The 17738-nt window shown below is 48.7% G+C and overlaps 1 protein-coding gene across 1 annotated transcript in view; it reads right to left on the reverse strand.

Annotated features, from left to right (window-relative positions):
- LOC119391873 (uncharacterized) overlaps window positions 1-11134 on the reverse strand; it is a 149374-nt gene extending 138240 nt beyond the window's left edge. Inside the window, exon 1 of the mRNA XM_037659524.1 lies at window positions 10943-11134. Within this exon, the coding sequence (XP_037515452.1) occupies window positions 10943-10982 (40 nt within the window). The 5' untranslated portion in view covers window positions 10983-11134. The remainder of the gene's footprint in view (window positions 1-10942) is intronic.
- Between the last annotated feature and the right edge of the window lie 6604 nt (window positions 11135-17738).

A 17738-nucleotide genomic window follows, 5' to 3' on the forward strand; every position in this document is an offset into this window, starting at 1 on the left:
CACGTTATCCTTTCCGCTGGTGTGTTGGATGTCGGTGGTAAACTGGGCGATAAAGGACAGTTGGTTCTGCTGGACCGGTGGAAGTTTTTCGCGTCGTTGGGAGAAGGCGTAAGTGATAGGTTTGTGGTCAGTGTAGATGGTGCAGTGCTGTGCCTCGAGAATATGGCGAAAGTGTTGGACCGCTTCGTAGATGGCGAGGTCTCTGTAGTAGGCTAGCCATGTGGTCTCCGCAGGGGCCGAGGTTTCATCGGCAATGCCTGCAGACGAGTGTGCTTTTGGGCTGGAGAGTTTCTTCGAAAAAAATGCCAACGGGCACCAGTTTTGGCCCAAACGCTGCATCAGGGAGGCTCCGACGGCGGCGCTAGAGGCATCCGTGAAAAGGCCCAAGGGAGCCTCTGGCTTGGGATGCGAAAGTAGAGTGGCGTTGCAGAGAGCAGTTTTGCAGTATTCGAACGCTTGAGTTAAAAGTGGTGTCCAAGCTACAGGATGGTTGCCTCGTAAGCCAGTCAACGCGTCATGAAGAGGGCCCTGATTTGCTGCCGCTTTAGGCACGAAGCGCCTGTAAAAGTTGAGCATGCCCACGAAACGGCGGAGGTCTTTCGCTGTGACAGGCCGCGCGTAGTTCTTGAGGGCCAACATGCGGTCAGGCAAGGGTGTAGTGCCTTCTGAAGAAATTTGATGGCCAAGAAACGGGACGACTGGGGCGCCAAGCGTGCTCTTCTGGACTTTTATGAGTAAGCCGTGGTCGTCGAGACCCTGAAACAGTTGGCTAAGGTGTTGCCGGTGAGCTTTTTCGTTTGGGGAGAAGACCAGGTTGTCGTCTAGGTCGACAAAACAGAAGTCTAGGCCGTGGACGACGTAGTTGATGAAGCATTAGAAGGTTTGTCCCGCATTGCGAAGGCCCAAGCTCATGAAAGGAAATTCGAATAAGCCGAAGGGCGTGATGATCGCGGTCTTTGGGACGTCATCTGGGTTCACAGGAATTTGTGTGTAGGCCTTTACCAAGTCAATAGTTGAGAATACGGTGCTGTCATGTAAGCGGTGGGCAAAATCCTGTATATGACGAACGGGGTACCTGTCTGGGATGGTACGGGCGTTGAGGGCGCCATAATCTCCGCAGGGGCGCCAGCCATTGGTCTTCTTCCGCACCAACTGAAGCGGTGAGGCGTAAGGCCCCTCCGAGCGGTGGGCAGTAGCCTCCCGAAGCATCGCTTCAAACTCTGCTTGGGCGATTCGAAGGCGGTCCAGAGGTATGCGGCGGGCGCGGCAGGAGACCGGGGGGCCTGGAGTAGTGCGGATGTAGACAACGTTTGAGCGACGTACCTCTCGGGACCACCCGCTAGGTCGTGTCAGGTCAGGAAATTCTGTGACGATGGCGTGGTATGGCGATTGATCTTCAAAGGCGAAAGCTTTAACGCTGGGCTGTTTGGTGGTCGTGCGTTGGCCCGGCGCGGAGAGGCCTCTTGTGGCGTCGATAAGTCGGTCATGCCGGCAGTCGGGTAAAAGATGGAAGTACGCCAGGAAGTCGGACCCGATGATTGGCTCTGCGACGTCGGCGATGACAAACTTCCATGGGAATTCACGGCGTAGGTTTTTGAGGGTGATATTGAGGCGGAGCGCGCCGTAGGCCTGTCTTAATGCTTGAATGGTTCGCCGCACTTAGCTCGAACAACGTGCAAGGGCGCTTGCCGTGCAGGAAGGCTCGGGGGAAGCAGCAGATGCCAGACCCGCAGTCGATGAGGAACCTGCGCTTACTGACTTGTTCGGTGATAAAAATGCGACGGCCTCTAAGTTGGCAGCTCGCGGCCGTCTCTACGGGCTGCTGTTGAAATTTCCCTGACGTCCAACTGAGCAGTGTGGTTGGCATTTCCGGGCTTTGTCACCGAAGCGCGGATGGTAGTAGCAGCGGCCGTTGTCGTTTTCTTGCGATGAATAGGTGTTTCAGCCTCAGCTTTGGGGGCGTTTTCCGGGACGCAACGTCGGGCGTTGATCCAGATGCATTTTGATAGAATCCACCAGACGGGCGATTTCGTCGATACGGCTAGCGAGCTCGGAGGTGGGCTATGGGGCGCCGGCAGCGTCGACGAAAAGAGGTGGCGAAGGTGGAGAGGCTTCGACGACTCGGTCGGCGATTTCGGCGAGCTGGTCCAGCGGCAGATTCGGCTGAACCTGGAGGATGGCCTGTGCATGAGAGGGTACACGGTCAAGCCACATTATTCGGAGAAGGAAGTCGTCAATAGGTGTGCTACCCGCGAGGGCACGCATAAAGCGCAGGAGCTGCGATGGCTTGCGGTCACCGAGCGCCTCGTGCTGAAGGAGTTGACGCACTTTCTCGTCTTCTGAAGGTGAAAGCCGCTGAATTATTTCCCTCTTCAGGTGCAGGTACCAGTCGTCAGCTGGAGGACTTGCGAGTACGTCGCGGAGCTCAGCTGCGTAGCGAGAGTCTAGGTGGGCGACGACGTAGTCGTAGCGCGTCCGGTCCTGGGTAGTACGTGCCAGGGAAAACTGCGCCTCGACTTGAGCGAACCACACCTCAGGTGACTCTGCCCAAAACGCTGGCAGCTTGACGGCGACGCGACAGACGTCCGTGTCGGCGGTGGCCGCTGGAGTGGTGGCGCCCGCTGCAGCAGAGCTTTGGGGGGGCGTGGCCCGAGCACGGCTGTGCAGAATTGTCAGGTGAGTGTGGTTCATTTTGGGGGCCGTTGCTGCTGTTCGTGGAGTTGCTGCTCTTGGTTCTTGATTACCAGTTGTTGGGCCTGCAGTTGCTCTTGAAGATTTTGTACTTGTTGGCGAAGAGCGGCGATGGCTTCCTGGTCGGCCATGGCGGTGCGGTAAGTTCGTTTTTTTCCGGGTCATTAGATGTGGGTACACATAACTTTAATGCGTCCACACAAAACGACCTAACAGCAACAACTGAACAACTCAACTGATTGCGGGAGGACACACAGTTTTTGTCTTCTGAGGGCGAGAGTGTTCTTATCCACTGGCGCTCGGTTTAGTAGCGTCGACGCTGCGCGCAGGCGCAGAAGCGGCGCCGCACCGTGCCGCCACAAACCCATCACTTCACCGAGGGACCTCTTCTCGATGTGTCTACGTAATAGACTGTCCATTTCAGCCGCCGCTGATTGGCTGGAGCTCGGCGAGCAGCGCGCCCTCTGTTTCCGGTTTTCTTCTGTACGTCATTTTGACGTCACGATGCTTTCACAACTCTCGACACAAATGAGAGGAACGGAATGAGCTTCAGTCAAGCATGGAGAAAAAAAAACGGATAGCTGAGCTAGTTGTTACGTACTTATGTTAAAAAAGTCACAGCTTCACCGCACGAGCGAAGCAATGAATGTGATAGGAACAAAGTGTAATGTTATACAAAGTAGGGCTGGCAGCGAACTCTTTTGGATCCGCTATAGGGATAGCTGCACTTTTCGCACAGTCTCTGCACATTGAGAGCGCAGAACGTAGAAGGGTATACGAGCCGACCGCTGATGCCTGCCGTGATAGCGCGCGCGTCAGCGATCGTGACCGGGCCCTTAGAATCAAAATTCACAGTTGCTGCTCCAGCGGCCTCATGCAGAATTTCTTTCTTCCTATCCGTCTCTCTGTTTCTATTTTTTATTCTTTCCCTCCCTCTTTCTCTCTACTCGTTATCTCACCCATCAGTCAGGTCATGCCGTAGTGGGATTTGCCCGAATTCTGTGGCACATGTACGTTGATGATGATAGTTTTCGGGCACGGTCAGATATCTTACGCCGTGGTCGAACAGCTTCGCTCTTAAAAAACGCGCGAGCCATTCTCTCTTAGCGTTTCTCATCTGTGTGGCGCACTTAGTGACGCCAGAACGGTGATTCACGTAAACATAATTGGGGTACACACTCCCGATTGGTCCATATACGAGAAATATCGCTTGTGAATTGTCTTCCACCCTGCTTTGCCATGCAGTCGCCCACCCGTTCTTCCATGTCTCGCATGGTCACCGTGCGTGAACGACTGATTTCGTTCCATTTTGTGCTTTGCCGACTGCGCAAGAGGAGATAATGGGGTATAGCCGACAAGCGTGAAATCCTGATAGGTTCAACGCTTAGTGTTGACTGCACGCGTGCTTTTTAAAGAAATAAGTGGCGAGGAGATACCGCCTGTAAGAAGGGCAGTGAAGGCGAGAACTAATCAAATGAAGAAGACGCCGGATAATTTGATTCTTCCAACGGACGAACTCTTTACTGCGCAGACAATGCAGCTCTCCAGAAAAAAGGCGAGCCCGCATCCATGGTTTTTCTATATATCTTTATTACGATAAAAATTATATGGACACTCTGGACAGGTTTTCACCGTCGCCGTCATATTGCACATAAAGTGCAAATCGATAACACCGCTCCGCGCATCGCATGTCCTACCCGCGAGCGCTGGAGAGGATCACGGCTGAAGCAGAGATGATACATGCTGGCCATCTCTGTCACACGGAAGGCACATGTGATTATATGAGCCCGCGAGCGAAGCCTGCCGTCGATTGCTCCTCAAGCAGAAAGGAAACGCGACGCCCGTCGTTTGCTAGGGAGAAGGAGCATGAAGGGGCGCCGGACGACTGTGGGGGGAGGGGGTGCTGCGTGGCTAGAGTAGCAACTGTGAACATTCACTATAGACCTTATGCAAAATCTGCTGCCATCTAGCGGCCGCCGTGCGTATTTCCGCCATGTTGAAGGCTAAACGCGCTCCGCATGTACAGACAAGGAGCGTACGTATCAACGTGCGGCGGCTGATAGGAACGGCAATGCCATCATATTTTCGAGTGTTGTGTTGCTCACATTCAGGAAATTGGGATCCTGAAAGAATGTTTGCAGGAAACAAACCTCCACATTTCCTCGTGGCCGACGAGAATCAGCACATCGTTCTATTGCTTCTGTTACTGCTTACGACTAATGCCGTGTTTCCGTTCACCGTTCTTAATATATGCGGTATGTGACAGCATCGGCACTCATCAGAGAGCACTCTTTCATGTCAAGCCGGAACGAGACAGTTTTCGCACCGTGTGCTTGCAGCCACAGACAAACCCGCTTCGTGTACGAGCTTCAAAGTTGCATCGCGGCTACTCGCGCATGCCTGCGCTGCTCTTGAGATTACCATGTTTATTAAATTTCGATAACAATTACATGTTAGAGAGATAGCTCGTGCGCGTCATGGATTCGCAGTCGACGGACCGATTGTGCTGTAGCGTGCTGTTTGTAGTTTGTTTTCGATAGTGGAGCTTAACAAGGTAGGGTTTGGTGGGATGCTTTGCGCGCGTATTGCTTCACTATGCGTATTTTTCAAGCATTTCATGTGGTATCATTGCCAGATTCAGGCAGGCGGCCCGGATATCCTGACCGCTCCCCACCCCTTACTTTTTTTGTTTAATTTATACCCCAGGAAGAGCACATCAGGTTCTCCCAAAAGCTGATCCCCCCTTCGGAAAAATCCTCTATACGCTCCAGTGTGCTATGCAATGTTATCAGATGCTTCAAATGCGTGGCACTTTTCTTATGAAACTAAATAAAATGCTGTTCCGGGAAATGTGCTACATTCGACCGTGGGTGCGCTACCGCTGGTTACGCGCTGAGGTGGTTTCTGTCGGCGAAGGAAAACTGCCTTGCCGCAACCGGGTTTAAATTGTAAGGCACCCCTAAAACGACGATCTGAACGCGAATAATTCTTGGCGTATCGTGTTATATAGGATCACATGTCAGAACGATATTCAATAAAATACGAGCTGATCGGCATCTACTTCTTGGAGACACTAACACTTTTCATGTTCACATTTCACGTGTGTGAGATGCGCAATTTTTGGCATTTTAATCGCGCGGTTTTTCTACCATAACAGAGGTCGGTGACTACAACACCGAAATATTTTTATTTCGAACATATTTGAAATTTCTCGACGCCCGCGGCGGCGTCGAGAAATACAAAAATTAGCCCGAGCGTCAGCTTCTCCGCAATGCATGGTTGCTAGCGGCGTTTGGAAGAGAGATGCGCAACTCTGCTACCTAAAGGTTGCATATACAGTAATTCTAGATCTACCGAACAAACAGCTCCACATGTAGTACGGCTCCGTAACTCGCTCCGTGTTCGCAGCGTGCGCTAGCCGAAGGAAGCCAAAGAAAAATAAAAGCTGACGGCTGCGGTAAAAGCTGAGGGATAAGGTGGTGTAAAGCGAAGGGCAGACGCGGCGTGCGGACTATGTACTTCGGCGCACACTGCCTTGCGAAACTTGCAAAGCGGTGGCTGTGTGGATCTTTGTGATCGGGTCTCGAGTGGCGGCACTGATTAACCGCGGACGCGCGCAACAGCGTCTGTGGCACTGCCTACACACGTTTATATACGTAAATCATTTCTTTCGTCGATCTGCAACACCGATAAGCTAATGTTGGTCAATTATGCTCTCTCGCGCGCGTGCGACGGCGGCCATCTGTTTTAAAATATATATATCGTAATATATTGTTCTGTAAGTGTAGCTTATGTTGCAGGCGAGCAACTAAATTGAACGGAGAAATAAGAACTGAGGTTGCAGAGCGCTTTTGCGTGCGCCGGTCATTTCCGAACTTAAACACATTGCCGATCTTGTTGACGAAAGAAGTTCGCGTTGGTATATCGATTTTCTTCGTTCGTTTATCTGATAAATTCCATTAAAATTAATGCTACCTTGTTCATGGCATTGTCAGGGCTCCCTCGTTGCCTGAGCAGCGCACAAAGCATTGGGAAGTCATCGCAGGACGAAGATAAATAATCAGCAAGCACCTGAAAGGCTGCGACATGCGACTGGTTTCGTTTTCGCGCCCAACAAAACATGGCGGATCGAGCTTGCTGGATTGTGGACACATGGCGCTGTACATTTTGAATATCCTCTATTTCGGGCAGATTGCAGAGCTGCGCTTCCTCCTAGGAGCTAACGACGTGTCTCCCGACAGCTTCTTCGGCCTGCTGCATCGCCCAGAGTTAGTGACCCAGGTCAGAACTGAGTGGCGCAGTCCGCCAACGCGCCCGAAGCCTTAATTGGAGGCCGCGATCTCTATATTTATAATTAATGCTCATCGTACTTTAGCGTCTTTGCATCGCCTTCGCGAGACCGTTCAGTGCATGCCTGCCTTAAAAGTGGAGAAGCTTGTGCGATTTTCATCACTATTTTACAGTCTACTTTTTATTGGATCAATCTCAATTGCTTGTCCTATTATTCAAGACTTATACAGTACATTCGGGGCTTTTTTAGAAAGTTGCTGCCATTTGCAGCTTCCTGTCCATAGTGCATGTTCCTCGTTGAATAATAATGACTTAGAGCGCGCTCGCAGGCATAGGTATTTCGCGTAATAGAAACCTCCCCATGTAATGGTATAAAATTTTCAAAGACTACTCTTTATTTTTTATGTTCTTATTACAGGGGAGAACCGACGGATAGAACGATAGAAACGCAATATCACATACACGCTGTATGAAAAAGCCCATGCACCTCAGACAGGCTGGCGGATGTTTCGATAGGTGGACCTAGCTTCGTCAAAGGCACCCCATCATCATTCTTGGCGCGTTAGTTTTGACAGGGTTCTTGAAATGACATAGCGTCGCGTGGCATATGCAAAAGAACCTGTAGTGGGAGTCAGCATGGTCATTCCATGCCTGTGAGGGTCGCAGTGAGGGTAAAAGGAAAGAGCAAGGCGAAGAAATGCAGGCTCAAAGCTGATTGGAGTTCGGAGCTTAAGGAACGCAAATAATTCTTTGCTTTTCTTCCATTTCAGCGCGTTTGTATAGATTTTATCAACCTTTAGCTGAATTTTCTTTCCTTCTTGTCCTTTCATTTTGTTTAAATCCTTGTTTCACCAACTACGATCCTGAGAAGCGTGTAACCACCATGCTTATTCCCTCTCCAGGTTCTTCTTTGGCAGATGACAAGTACCAACAACGACACCATGCCACGGGACGGCACTGACTAGCCGTTTCAGAACTAACACCCCAAGAATAGGGCTGGGCAGTAGCGCGATCGAAGAGTATCGCGATGGTATTTCTGAGGTACTTTTGAGTATCTGTATTTCTGTATCGAGATACACTTGAAAAATGTGTTTGTATCACAGTAGTGAAATAATTTTACGATGTATTGTTTGTATCGCGATACTATTCAGGACACGCGTATCTCGCTACATTTTTTTTAGATGCGAAGCAGCTTATGGCGGAGTTCAATGCGGTGGTGTGCGTCCTGATCACCCTTACTGCGGTGCATGGGCAAACCCTTCTCCACACACCTTCTCTCCACTCCCCCTCTCCACTAATGAAACGCGGGCTCGGCATGCCGAAACGCTGCTTCGCATCGCCTCATGGTCCCCTTCAGCGGGAGATGGTGTAATTTCTTTTTTGTCAGAAATGAGCTGAGGCGGTTTTCTAAGGGGCAATGGTTGTTTTGTTTTTCGTGCCAAGACAACCAAAGGCGCGCCGCCGGTCGCCGACAGAAAGGGCGGCGATGGTTTCCCGTCAAGCACAGAATGGCCTAGGTGGTAATGCGCGCGACGCCGCAGACGGCAGAATCGCGTAAGCAGTGTTGTCGGCCTCTGCCGACGAAATCACTGTCTCTCAAGGCCAGTGCCGCATGCTTAATTTTTTTTCAGGTGGCAAGCCATTACCTTGTGACCCCCCGCGCGGATATCACAGCTTCGCGTGCGTTCAGTTTTCAAAAAGGCGGCCCTTCCGAAAGCAGTTCCCGTAGTCGCGGCGGAAGTGACTAGAAGATGGCTATCTTTGCCGCGCTTTCAGTCACCTCTCCAGCGTGTCAGGTTGCGTTCCTAATTGATTACAAGCGTGAAACGGTCTTTTGTGGTACCAGGCTCCCCCACCGCCGGAGCCGACTTCACCTGTTGCGGCATGCTGAAATGGGTACTGGTAGCGTCGGCGGTGGTGACAGCTTTAATGTAGAGTGACCCTTTCGGCCCAGGCAACGAGTGCTTACTGTAGTTTCTGATCGCGCGCCCTGAGCAGCTGTCCCCGTTTCCACGTCTGTTTAGAGACCTGGCAGGCCCAACTTGGGATGGCTTAAACCCTCTCACCCCCAAAGAGCGTGATTTTTTTAGGAAGCCAATGTTTGAATTGTGCAGTTTTGACATATTGGCCTCCATTGCGCGTAGGTAATTATGACCGCCCTGTCTGGGCAGCGGAACCTCAGCTGTCTGACCCTGCGCCTACCGGGCCAGACGGCTGATTCCGATGATGGGGACCTACTTCGGCTTCTGAACGGTCAGAACAACCCACGTGAGCGCGAAGTGCTTTCGGTAGCTAGATGACCCGAGAAGAGATATCGCCACGCTGCAGGGCTATCCGGCTATGAAGGCGGTATCTATTCACTATAACACGAATTTGTGCTCGTCTGCAGCGTTAGATTTTTTTTTCTTTTGCGAATCTTGCGTTGAGGCCGAACCGACGCTGTCTACAAGAGAGCCTGTTTGAGAAGTTCACACAGCAACCTTCTCAGCAAAAAAGATGTAATGTGCAAAATCAATGTATACTTTTTCTTAATTCACTGGTGTTCATTAGTGATTCGAGTGATTTTCTATGACTATGCTATTTCTAAAATGGCTCATTTTGTTGTCACAAAGTATGTCGATTTCCGTGTCGAATGCTTGTTACTGTTGCTGTGAAATAGTGTACTTTTTGATGCAATTGATACATCTAATTATGTCATTATTATAAATTATGTACTTTGGACCTCCCCCCCTCCTCTATAATGCCTTAATGACGCTGGGGGTACTGTAATAAATAAATAAATGAACTGAAAGTTTCAATGCACTGCGACTTTATTCACAACATTACGCTACACTTATAAATATCTTTGCAGAGTATGAGCATACTTGAAACAAAAAAAGTATTCCAGTATCTGTATTGCTGTATCTGTATTCCGGAATACTTTTTTCGTCTTATTGCAGACTTATCTCCGAAATGTCCCTACTGAAACGTTCTGTATGCCATTCCAATAATTCCGTATGTTTCCGTAAGAATCTTACGGAAATATATGGAAAATATATGGAAAATATACGGAATGCATATGGATTCCATATGGAAATATATGGAATTATTCGAATGGCATACGGAACGTTTCAGTAGGGATCCGGCTACGTTAAAGGCAAATGTATCTCAGTATCTGTATTTTAGGCTTCCAGTCAATGTATTTCGATATCTGTATTCCGGAATACTTTTCCGAGTATCTCTGCCCAGCCCTGCCCAAGAAAGATAAGGCGTCCTTCACAAAGATAGCTTCACCTATCGAAACGTCGACCAGCCTGTCTGCGGCAATTATTCCTGTTCAGACAATACGGAAATACTTGTCATTGAACTATTCAAACTATTCGATTCTTCGGTAATTGCTTATGCACCGATTGCCGGCAGTTTGTCCAGAATGTGCGTGCACCACGCTGACACATGCGGTAAAGATAGTAGATGCGTATTTCTGGTATATCACTCTGCTTACAACACTCATCGGCAATATGTTCTTCGTAAGTGCCATATACCGTTTTTGTTTTGCTAACGCCGCTGCGAAGCGGTCTCACAGGTACATCAACTGATATTTTCATAGCGGCATCCTTTGCATTCTTTGTGAACGAATTAATGCGCACGCAGAAAAATGTGCAATCATCGCTTAGGGCACCATCTCGTACATGACTATTCTGTCAGTCTACACTGTATGACAATTAAACGCGGCTTGGTTGACAAATTTTCATGTATTCGGAATTATTTCGCTCAACGCTGAACCTATGTTTCCTTTCTTGTGAATAATCTACGGTGCATGAATTATTCGAGTCATGAAAATTTTGTAATCCCGCAGATTACTTGATATGCGTAAGGAACATTGCATTCGGTTGTTTAGGCTTTTTGCGCACTGCTTCAATAGATTGTTTAAACATAGTTAATGGCGTGAACTGATGAGTTGAAAAAAAATGAACGTCCTTACCTACTGCTATCGTCCAAAAGCAAATGTGTAGAACAAACATTATGGTGCGGAGGTATAGTGTTGTACCATCCAAGGCAAGCTTTTACACTTGGTGCCTTCTCTAAAGGACGCCAAAGCTTGTTCCTCGAACCGCACACCAAAATATATCCTTGGTAGGCTTTGACACACAAAAGGGCACATTCGGGTTAAGGTAGACAGGTTTGTTTCCTGAAAAGTAGCCTCTACAAGCGTATGGACTCGCGTTCTGACACGTTGCTCTTTCGCAATATGCCCCAGTCAGTTAATTTTTAACAAGTGCTGCAGCTTCTTAAAACTCGCAGGTGCCTTTCTATAGTGCGACTCCCGCGAGCAAAACGTTCATTCATCGCTAGAAATCGTTTTGATTGATGGGCGCCACAGGTGACTAGGCTATGCTTTAAAAATCAACGCCGTTCATCGGGCGAGTTGCACATGGTATTCACCCAGAAACAAATCTGATATTTTGTAAGATTGGCAGGTACTTTTGAACGCTGTTTATTCAGCTGAGCCGTGCTCTCAACGCCGATTACGCCGCCAGTAATGATGAGCATATACCGGTCAAAAATACGAATAATGGCTGCGCTCGCACAAAGATCCTTCCGCTCGCGATCGCCCGTCGTGATAGGTCGTGATGGCTGCGCAATTCGCCGTACAAAATGTTTCAAATGCGAAATTTAGCCAATCACTGCGCCATGACAGCGACCTTCACAGGAGTGACGGTGGGAGTTGAGTGTGAAGACCAGCGAAGTATCGTGTCAAGAAAGCTTTGGGGGTGGCGAGCGTAGAGCAAAAAGAAAGGTGCCTATCCCGTGAATTTACGCTCCGCCGTGTTGTATGCGTACGTAACAATACATTTGTAACAAGGCCGCGCATAATAAACATACGATACTCTTCATGCCGCCATTTCTAACTGCTTCTTTAGTCTCTCCTCCTTGCTCCCCAGTCCCCCTGGCATGGATTCTGTCGTCTTCTTCTTCAACTGCTTGAGCTTACTTCACTCCCACCACCCTTGTTTTCATCCCTCCCGGGAGGATATTTGAAAACGTTAGCTATAGACGCTGATTTGATGGTGCCATTGAGGCCTACATATCAGATGGTATTTAAGTGTCCCCGCTGCCTTTCTGTCTTGACAACAGAAAATGGCCCCCTGTGATTCCCTACCGAGTTCCGCAAACCTTTTGTAATCCGCACGAAGTCTCCCACCTATATTCCTGGGTCCGTTGCATTCTGTTTTTTGTCCAAGTTCCTTTTCATCCTCGCCCAGTACTTCACTTCACTCTCTCCCTTTCTTCTCCCTTCTGTCAGGCGGATCGTCGCTTCAACTCCTAAGGCCATGTGAGCTCGCAAATATGTTGGTGCTGCGATAGCATCAAACAGCGGTGGGCATTCCAGAGCTGTTGTATAGGAGCGGTTATGATGCGCTACTGCAGCTTCAAGGCAGCGTTTCTATCCACCTGGGAAGTCCAGACACACACTTAAAGGGAAGCTGAAGCACTTTAAAAGAAATGACTTTGGAATGTGTAATCACAGTTTGATGTGAAAACTAGAAGCAGCGCGACAAAAAAACGACGACAAAAATATGAACACACACAACAGGACTAGCGCTGTACTGCCAACTGAATGTTTATTGACAAATCACCACTTATAGCTATGCCACCAAAAACGCCTTGTCACACAAAAAAAACGCCACAAAATATCAACGATTGCGGACACGCGTATTGCTATACTAGCAGGTGTTTATCGAGAAAAGATCTCTCATGAGTAGTTGAACTAAGTGATGCCGCGCTGACACACTTATCTCCGGCTTTAATGATAAAGTAAGCTTCCACGATTTCTCTTTCTTTGTACCAATGTAAGAGTTCACAGAAGTGAACGGAAATGGCATTTCTTGGCAAAAAAACAGCGGCTGCAGCCGCAGGACTTCTTGAACTGCTGAGCGAAGGCGGTGACGTCAACTTCGTTGTGCCGTGTCATAGGCGCCATCAGCTCTGTAAAAGCATGGCCTTCGCGATCAGTTCCACCAACGCATGCAGCCAGAAGTAGTCACGGAGGCCACGGCTGTGCCAAAACCACGGTGGTAGAATAAAACAGGTGGCCCATCGAGTGCCGCGAGCGCGTCGCCGTACTGCTTGAGTTGCTTGCGGCCGCCGCTAGGTTCGTGACGAGTTTTTGGGCCGAAAGACGCGCATTGCAAGCTCTCGCTGTGCTGTAAAAACCGGTTTCTCTAGCTAATTTTGTGGCTTTAAACGGTTGTTTGTGCTTTTACTAGCGTGTAGTGGCTGCCTGCCAGCTTCCACCGCAAAAGTAAGAGCGCCAGGCTTTATGAAGCTTAAAATTTTTTAATGGGCGCGGGTAGCCCCGATATGACTGTCACAGGGTGCCGATTGCAAGAGACGCGCGCGTATTTTTTTTTTTTTTCGAAAGCGTGAAAATTTCTACCGGCGAGTGTGCAGAGTAAAAAAAAAACATTTGGTGTTCACGTTATCGTATGCATGCCGGAGGACTGTAGCTGGCGGTCTTTCCGTGGAATTGCATTTCTCCACAACTGCAGTCTCTTTTCGTCTTTCGGCGCGGAGAAAAGACACAGCTTTTCTTCGCACGCTTTGTAGCCAGATTTGCAATTTGGAGCGAAGCATTTTCGTCCCATGGTGGCCGCCGCATCAGCGGCACAGATCGAGCCACCGTGGTTTCAGCCGTGGTTACAGCTTACAAAGTGAGCGGAAACATCGATGCGATCGCGCGCGTTGGTTTGACAGAGCGCAGCAAACGCGACGCGTCAGAGCGGATCTCAAGCCGTGGGATCACCTAATCACGGACACCGTGATCTGGCCGTGATCATGACTCAAAGGCTGATTGCGACTTTGCGACGCTGGTTGCGTCGCATAGGGACGCTCTTGCTCTCCGGACGCTTGCACCCACGGACACAGAGTAGGGGACACAAATGCGGATGTCGACGGCCTGATGATGCCGGAGTCGAGCATACCTTAGAGCTCTTGCTTTAGCCAAGATTTCTTCTCGTTAGCCAAGATTTCTTCTCCGGACTATGGTTCTGTCGTGCAACTCTAACGGTACCTCTATTACTGTTCTTGGTGTTGGATATGGCTCAAAGTTTATGAGCTTTGGGAACTTTGTTGCGATGTCATCCGGGCACGCAGCTACTCGTCTTGGTCCCAGGATTATGCCGATGGGGATGGCGAGCCTAGAACATTCATCCGATTGTTCATCCCAGTGCCTTCATCTGTTGTTACTTCATCGTTCCACAGCATGTTTATCCTTAAACGCTTCATATCCGGCCGAGACAGGATGACGCCAAAGTCAACTCCCGATAATACCAAACATTCGACTGTGACCTCCTGGCTCCTGAAATGGATCTTCGCATTTGTACATTTTGAAAGTCTCGGCGCGATCCATCGTAGCCATGTAACTGAAAGGGCTTTCCCATGATGATATTGTTGTTATACACACTTCTCTCGTTTATCTGGCTTCCAGATGTTCCAGTATCGATGATAGCTGCCACTTCTTGATTATTTACAAGCATTGGAACATATAAAATGTGCGTTTTTGTGATGATCACGGTCTCCATTTAATCACTGTTTTGCGTTTAGTATCGATGGTTTCCTGTCTGTCACAATCCTCGATGCGCCACAAGGTTATTAAAGATGGAATTCTATGACAATCAGTGCACATATATTGGCGGCATGATTTCTCCTGTAATCGTGCACTCGGAAGTTCGGCTACTTGGCGGAGTGTGGCTCTCGTTTTCCCACAGGTATCGCTCACAACAAGATTTTTGATCATGCAAAGCAGGTCTTCCACAGGGCGCGGTGACATGAGTTGCATCTGCTGTTGTTGTTCTCTCGTCATTCCAACGATAACTAGAGATACAATGGCCGACTCTGGAAGCTTAAGCAAAGATTCACGAGCTCGTTGAACGCATTTTTAGGAATATTGACTTTCACGAGATCTCGCTTCAAAAGTTGATCAAATTAATCGTTTGAGGCCCGTGTGCTTAGATTTAGGTGCACGTTAAAGAACCCTAGGTGGTCGAAATTTCCGGAGCCCTCCACTACGGCGTCTCGCATAATCAAATCCTGGTTTTGGGACGTTAAACACCAGATATTATTATTATATCATCAAAATGAAGTTCAGAAGCTCGCCTATAGACACATATTCAGGAACTTGCACGGCCGCGTCGTCCTCGACTTGATATGGCATGAATACCACAGAGTCGCTGCGGTTGTCTACAAAGAAAGTCACCCACATGACGTCTCTTGTCACCGGCTGCGCCAAATTATTTAACAAGACCCCAAAAATAAGCAGCGCTACTCTTCATGTCGCCCTTTCTAGCTTCTTTATTCTATTCTTCTTCTGTCAAGTCCCCCTGGCATGGATTATGTAGCCTTGTTTCTGAACTGCTTGAGCTTGCTTGAATAATAATATCTCGGGTTTTGCGTCCCAAAATAACGATATTATGATGAGAGACGTCGTAGTGGAGGGCTGCGGAAATTTCGACCATCTGGTGTTCTTTAATGTACACTGACAACACACAGTACAAGGGCATCTAGCACTTCACCTCCGTCGAAATGCCACCGCCGCGGCCGGGATCGAACTTGCGACCTTGGGGTCAGCAGCCGAGCACCGTAACCACTGTTTCACCGAGCCGGGCGGACCTGGTAAACAGGACTGAAATATTTCACAGTCACCAATAAGTCTAATTGGGGCCAACAACAGCTCCTTGTCGCCTAGGTTACAGAGGGCGTCCTCACGGTTTGCTTGGTAGTTTCGGCGGGCATGATGAAGGCGATTGGCAAAGCGCCATATTAACTCTTCATCCACTTAAGCCGAGGATACGGATGCAGTAAAAAAGGAGGGAATCACAAAAGTGCGTTGGCGGCATTAGAAGAGCAAAATTGGCCCCGTAGCCCGTTGTACGCGGAAAACAGGAATGGTACAGGAACATTATGGCTTGGTGAAGGTAGAAAACGCGAGGCACTGCGCCTACCAAAGGAAAAATTTATTGCACACACACACACAATCATCCCGGCTCTCACACCGGAGCATTGTTCACAAGTAAAATGAAAATATGTGACCGTGAAGTTCACTTTAAATACGGTTGAATGTATCACGCAGGCAGCGCGCATACACTTACAGTAGATTGCCATCGCTCCTGTTGTCAGTGCGCGGTGTGGTCTGTATCAAGAGCGACGCAAGGTAAAGACTTCCTGACGATCATTTTCCTCTAGCGAGAACACGTGCCTTCCCCCAGTCGATTGCATGTCCCCCTGAAGCATGCTCAGCCAAAGTACCAGATTTACCATTTCCTCTTTTCGTTTTATAGTTGCGCTGCTTAAGACGCCTTTCAAAGTCGCCACTTTCGACAATATACACGTAGTCATAATCCACGGGTGGGACAACGTGCACCACACCGGGGAACTTTGTTTCGGTTATCTGTCCTTTGCATTACGAGTGATTCTGGCACTTGATAACGCACTTGTTCTCAAATTTCTTGTTATGATAGGCTTCTAAACAGATACGCGCAATCTTGTCTTCACTCCTACCTAGAATCGTCGTCCCTTCAGAACGGGCCACAGATCCTGTGCACTTAGTGACTTGCGCAGCTAGATGTCCCTACTTACCATCTAGCTTTTGCAATTTTTGTGAGTGTTCCCCCAAACGATCACTGACACAGCGCCCAGTTTCGCCAACTTAGAGCATCCCACATGACATGGGAATGCAATACACCACTCCAGTGGAAGACTTAACTAACGGCGTGTTGTGGTCCCTCTGGCATCCACGTTTACTGTTGTTGCAAATGCGCAGGCACAGCTTTCCCAGCCTATTTGGGGCAGAGAAACAAATTGGGACCCTGTGCCTACTTGCCACCCTAAGATTGCAGGGAAGCTTATGAGCGTACGGTACAACCTCCGGCCTAAGGGTCTTCCGGACATGCTCAGTCGTTTGAGGTCCCGTCCCAACTTGAAATTTTTGAAGCAGCGTTTCAGAAACAGCAGTCGAGACCGAGTTGGGAAACCCTGCAGCCGAAAGACGGCATACCTGATTCTCAAAACTAGGCATCATTTGATGCGGGCACGATTTTGTGAGAGTGGATTCGAGCCACATCAACGCCATAGATCTCATAATTGTCTTAGAAAGTGCCGAATCAAAGTGTAGTGATTCCTTCTTAGCCCTCGGGTGGCAGCCCCTGCAAGCGTGTCCATCACAGAACGTTATCTTAAGCTCTAAAAACTGGAAAACCGAACGCTCAGGGAGCTCATGCATAAAATGTATCCAATGTCCGTGTGAGCTAAAAGCAAATAAATATTTTACTGGGGAGGGGTAAGTGAAGGCGGGCTGTTTCTTTAAAACCACTAAAAATCGGCAACATAAATAAAAATTGTTAAAACCTGCCCCGCATTAAAACCTGTTCTAGAATCCTGTCGACCTTAGCAAGAAAAATTTCACACAAGATAGGTGCTACTCACGACCCCATGCATACACCATCGCGCTGCAAAGGCGGCTGTTCATCACAGTATAAAAGCAGAGTTTAAATAAAACTGCAATAAAGTCAAAAAGTTGTCAACGGGCAAGCCGACTGAGTTCTGGAAGGACACGTCACCGTTATCTTCTATGCGTTCTTTCACAGAAGCCATCAGTTGCTCTTGTGGAACAGAATAAAAGAAATCCTGCACGTCTAGTGAAAAACCAGAAGAAATATCGTAATTACCATAAAAAATACTTTGCTACTTCAGCAGATTTTTTTACAATAAGCGGGCGTTGA

This window comes from Rhipicephalus sanguineus, chromosome 4 (assembly GCF_013339695.2).
Source record: "Rhipicephalus sanguineus isolate Rsan-2018 chromosome 4, BIME_Rsan_1.4, whole genome shotgun sequence".
NCBI classification, from domain to species: Eukaryota; Metazoa; Arthropoda; class Arachnida; order Ixodida; family Ixodidae; genus Rhipicephalus; species Rhipicephalus sanguineus.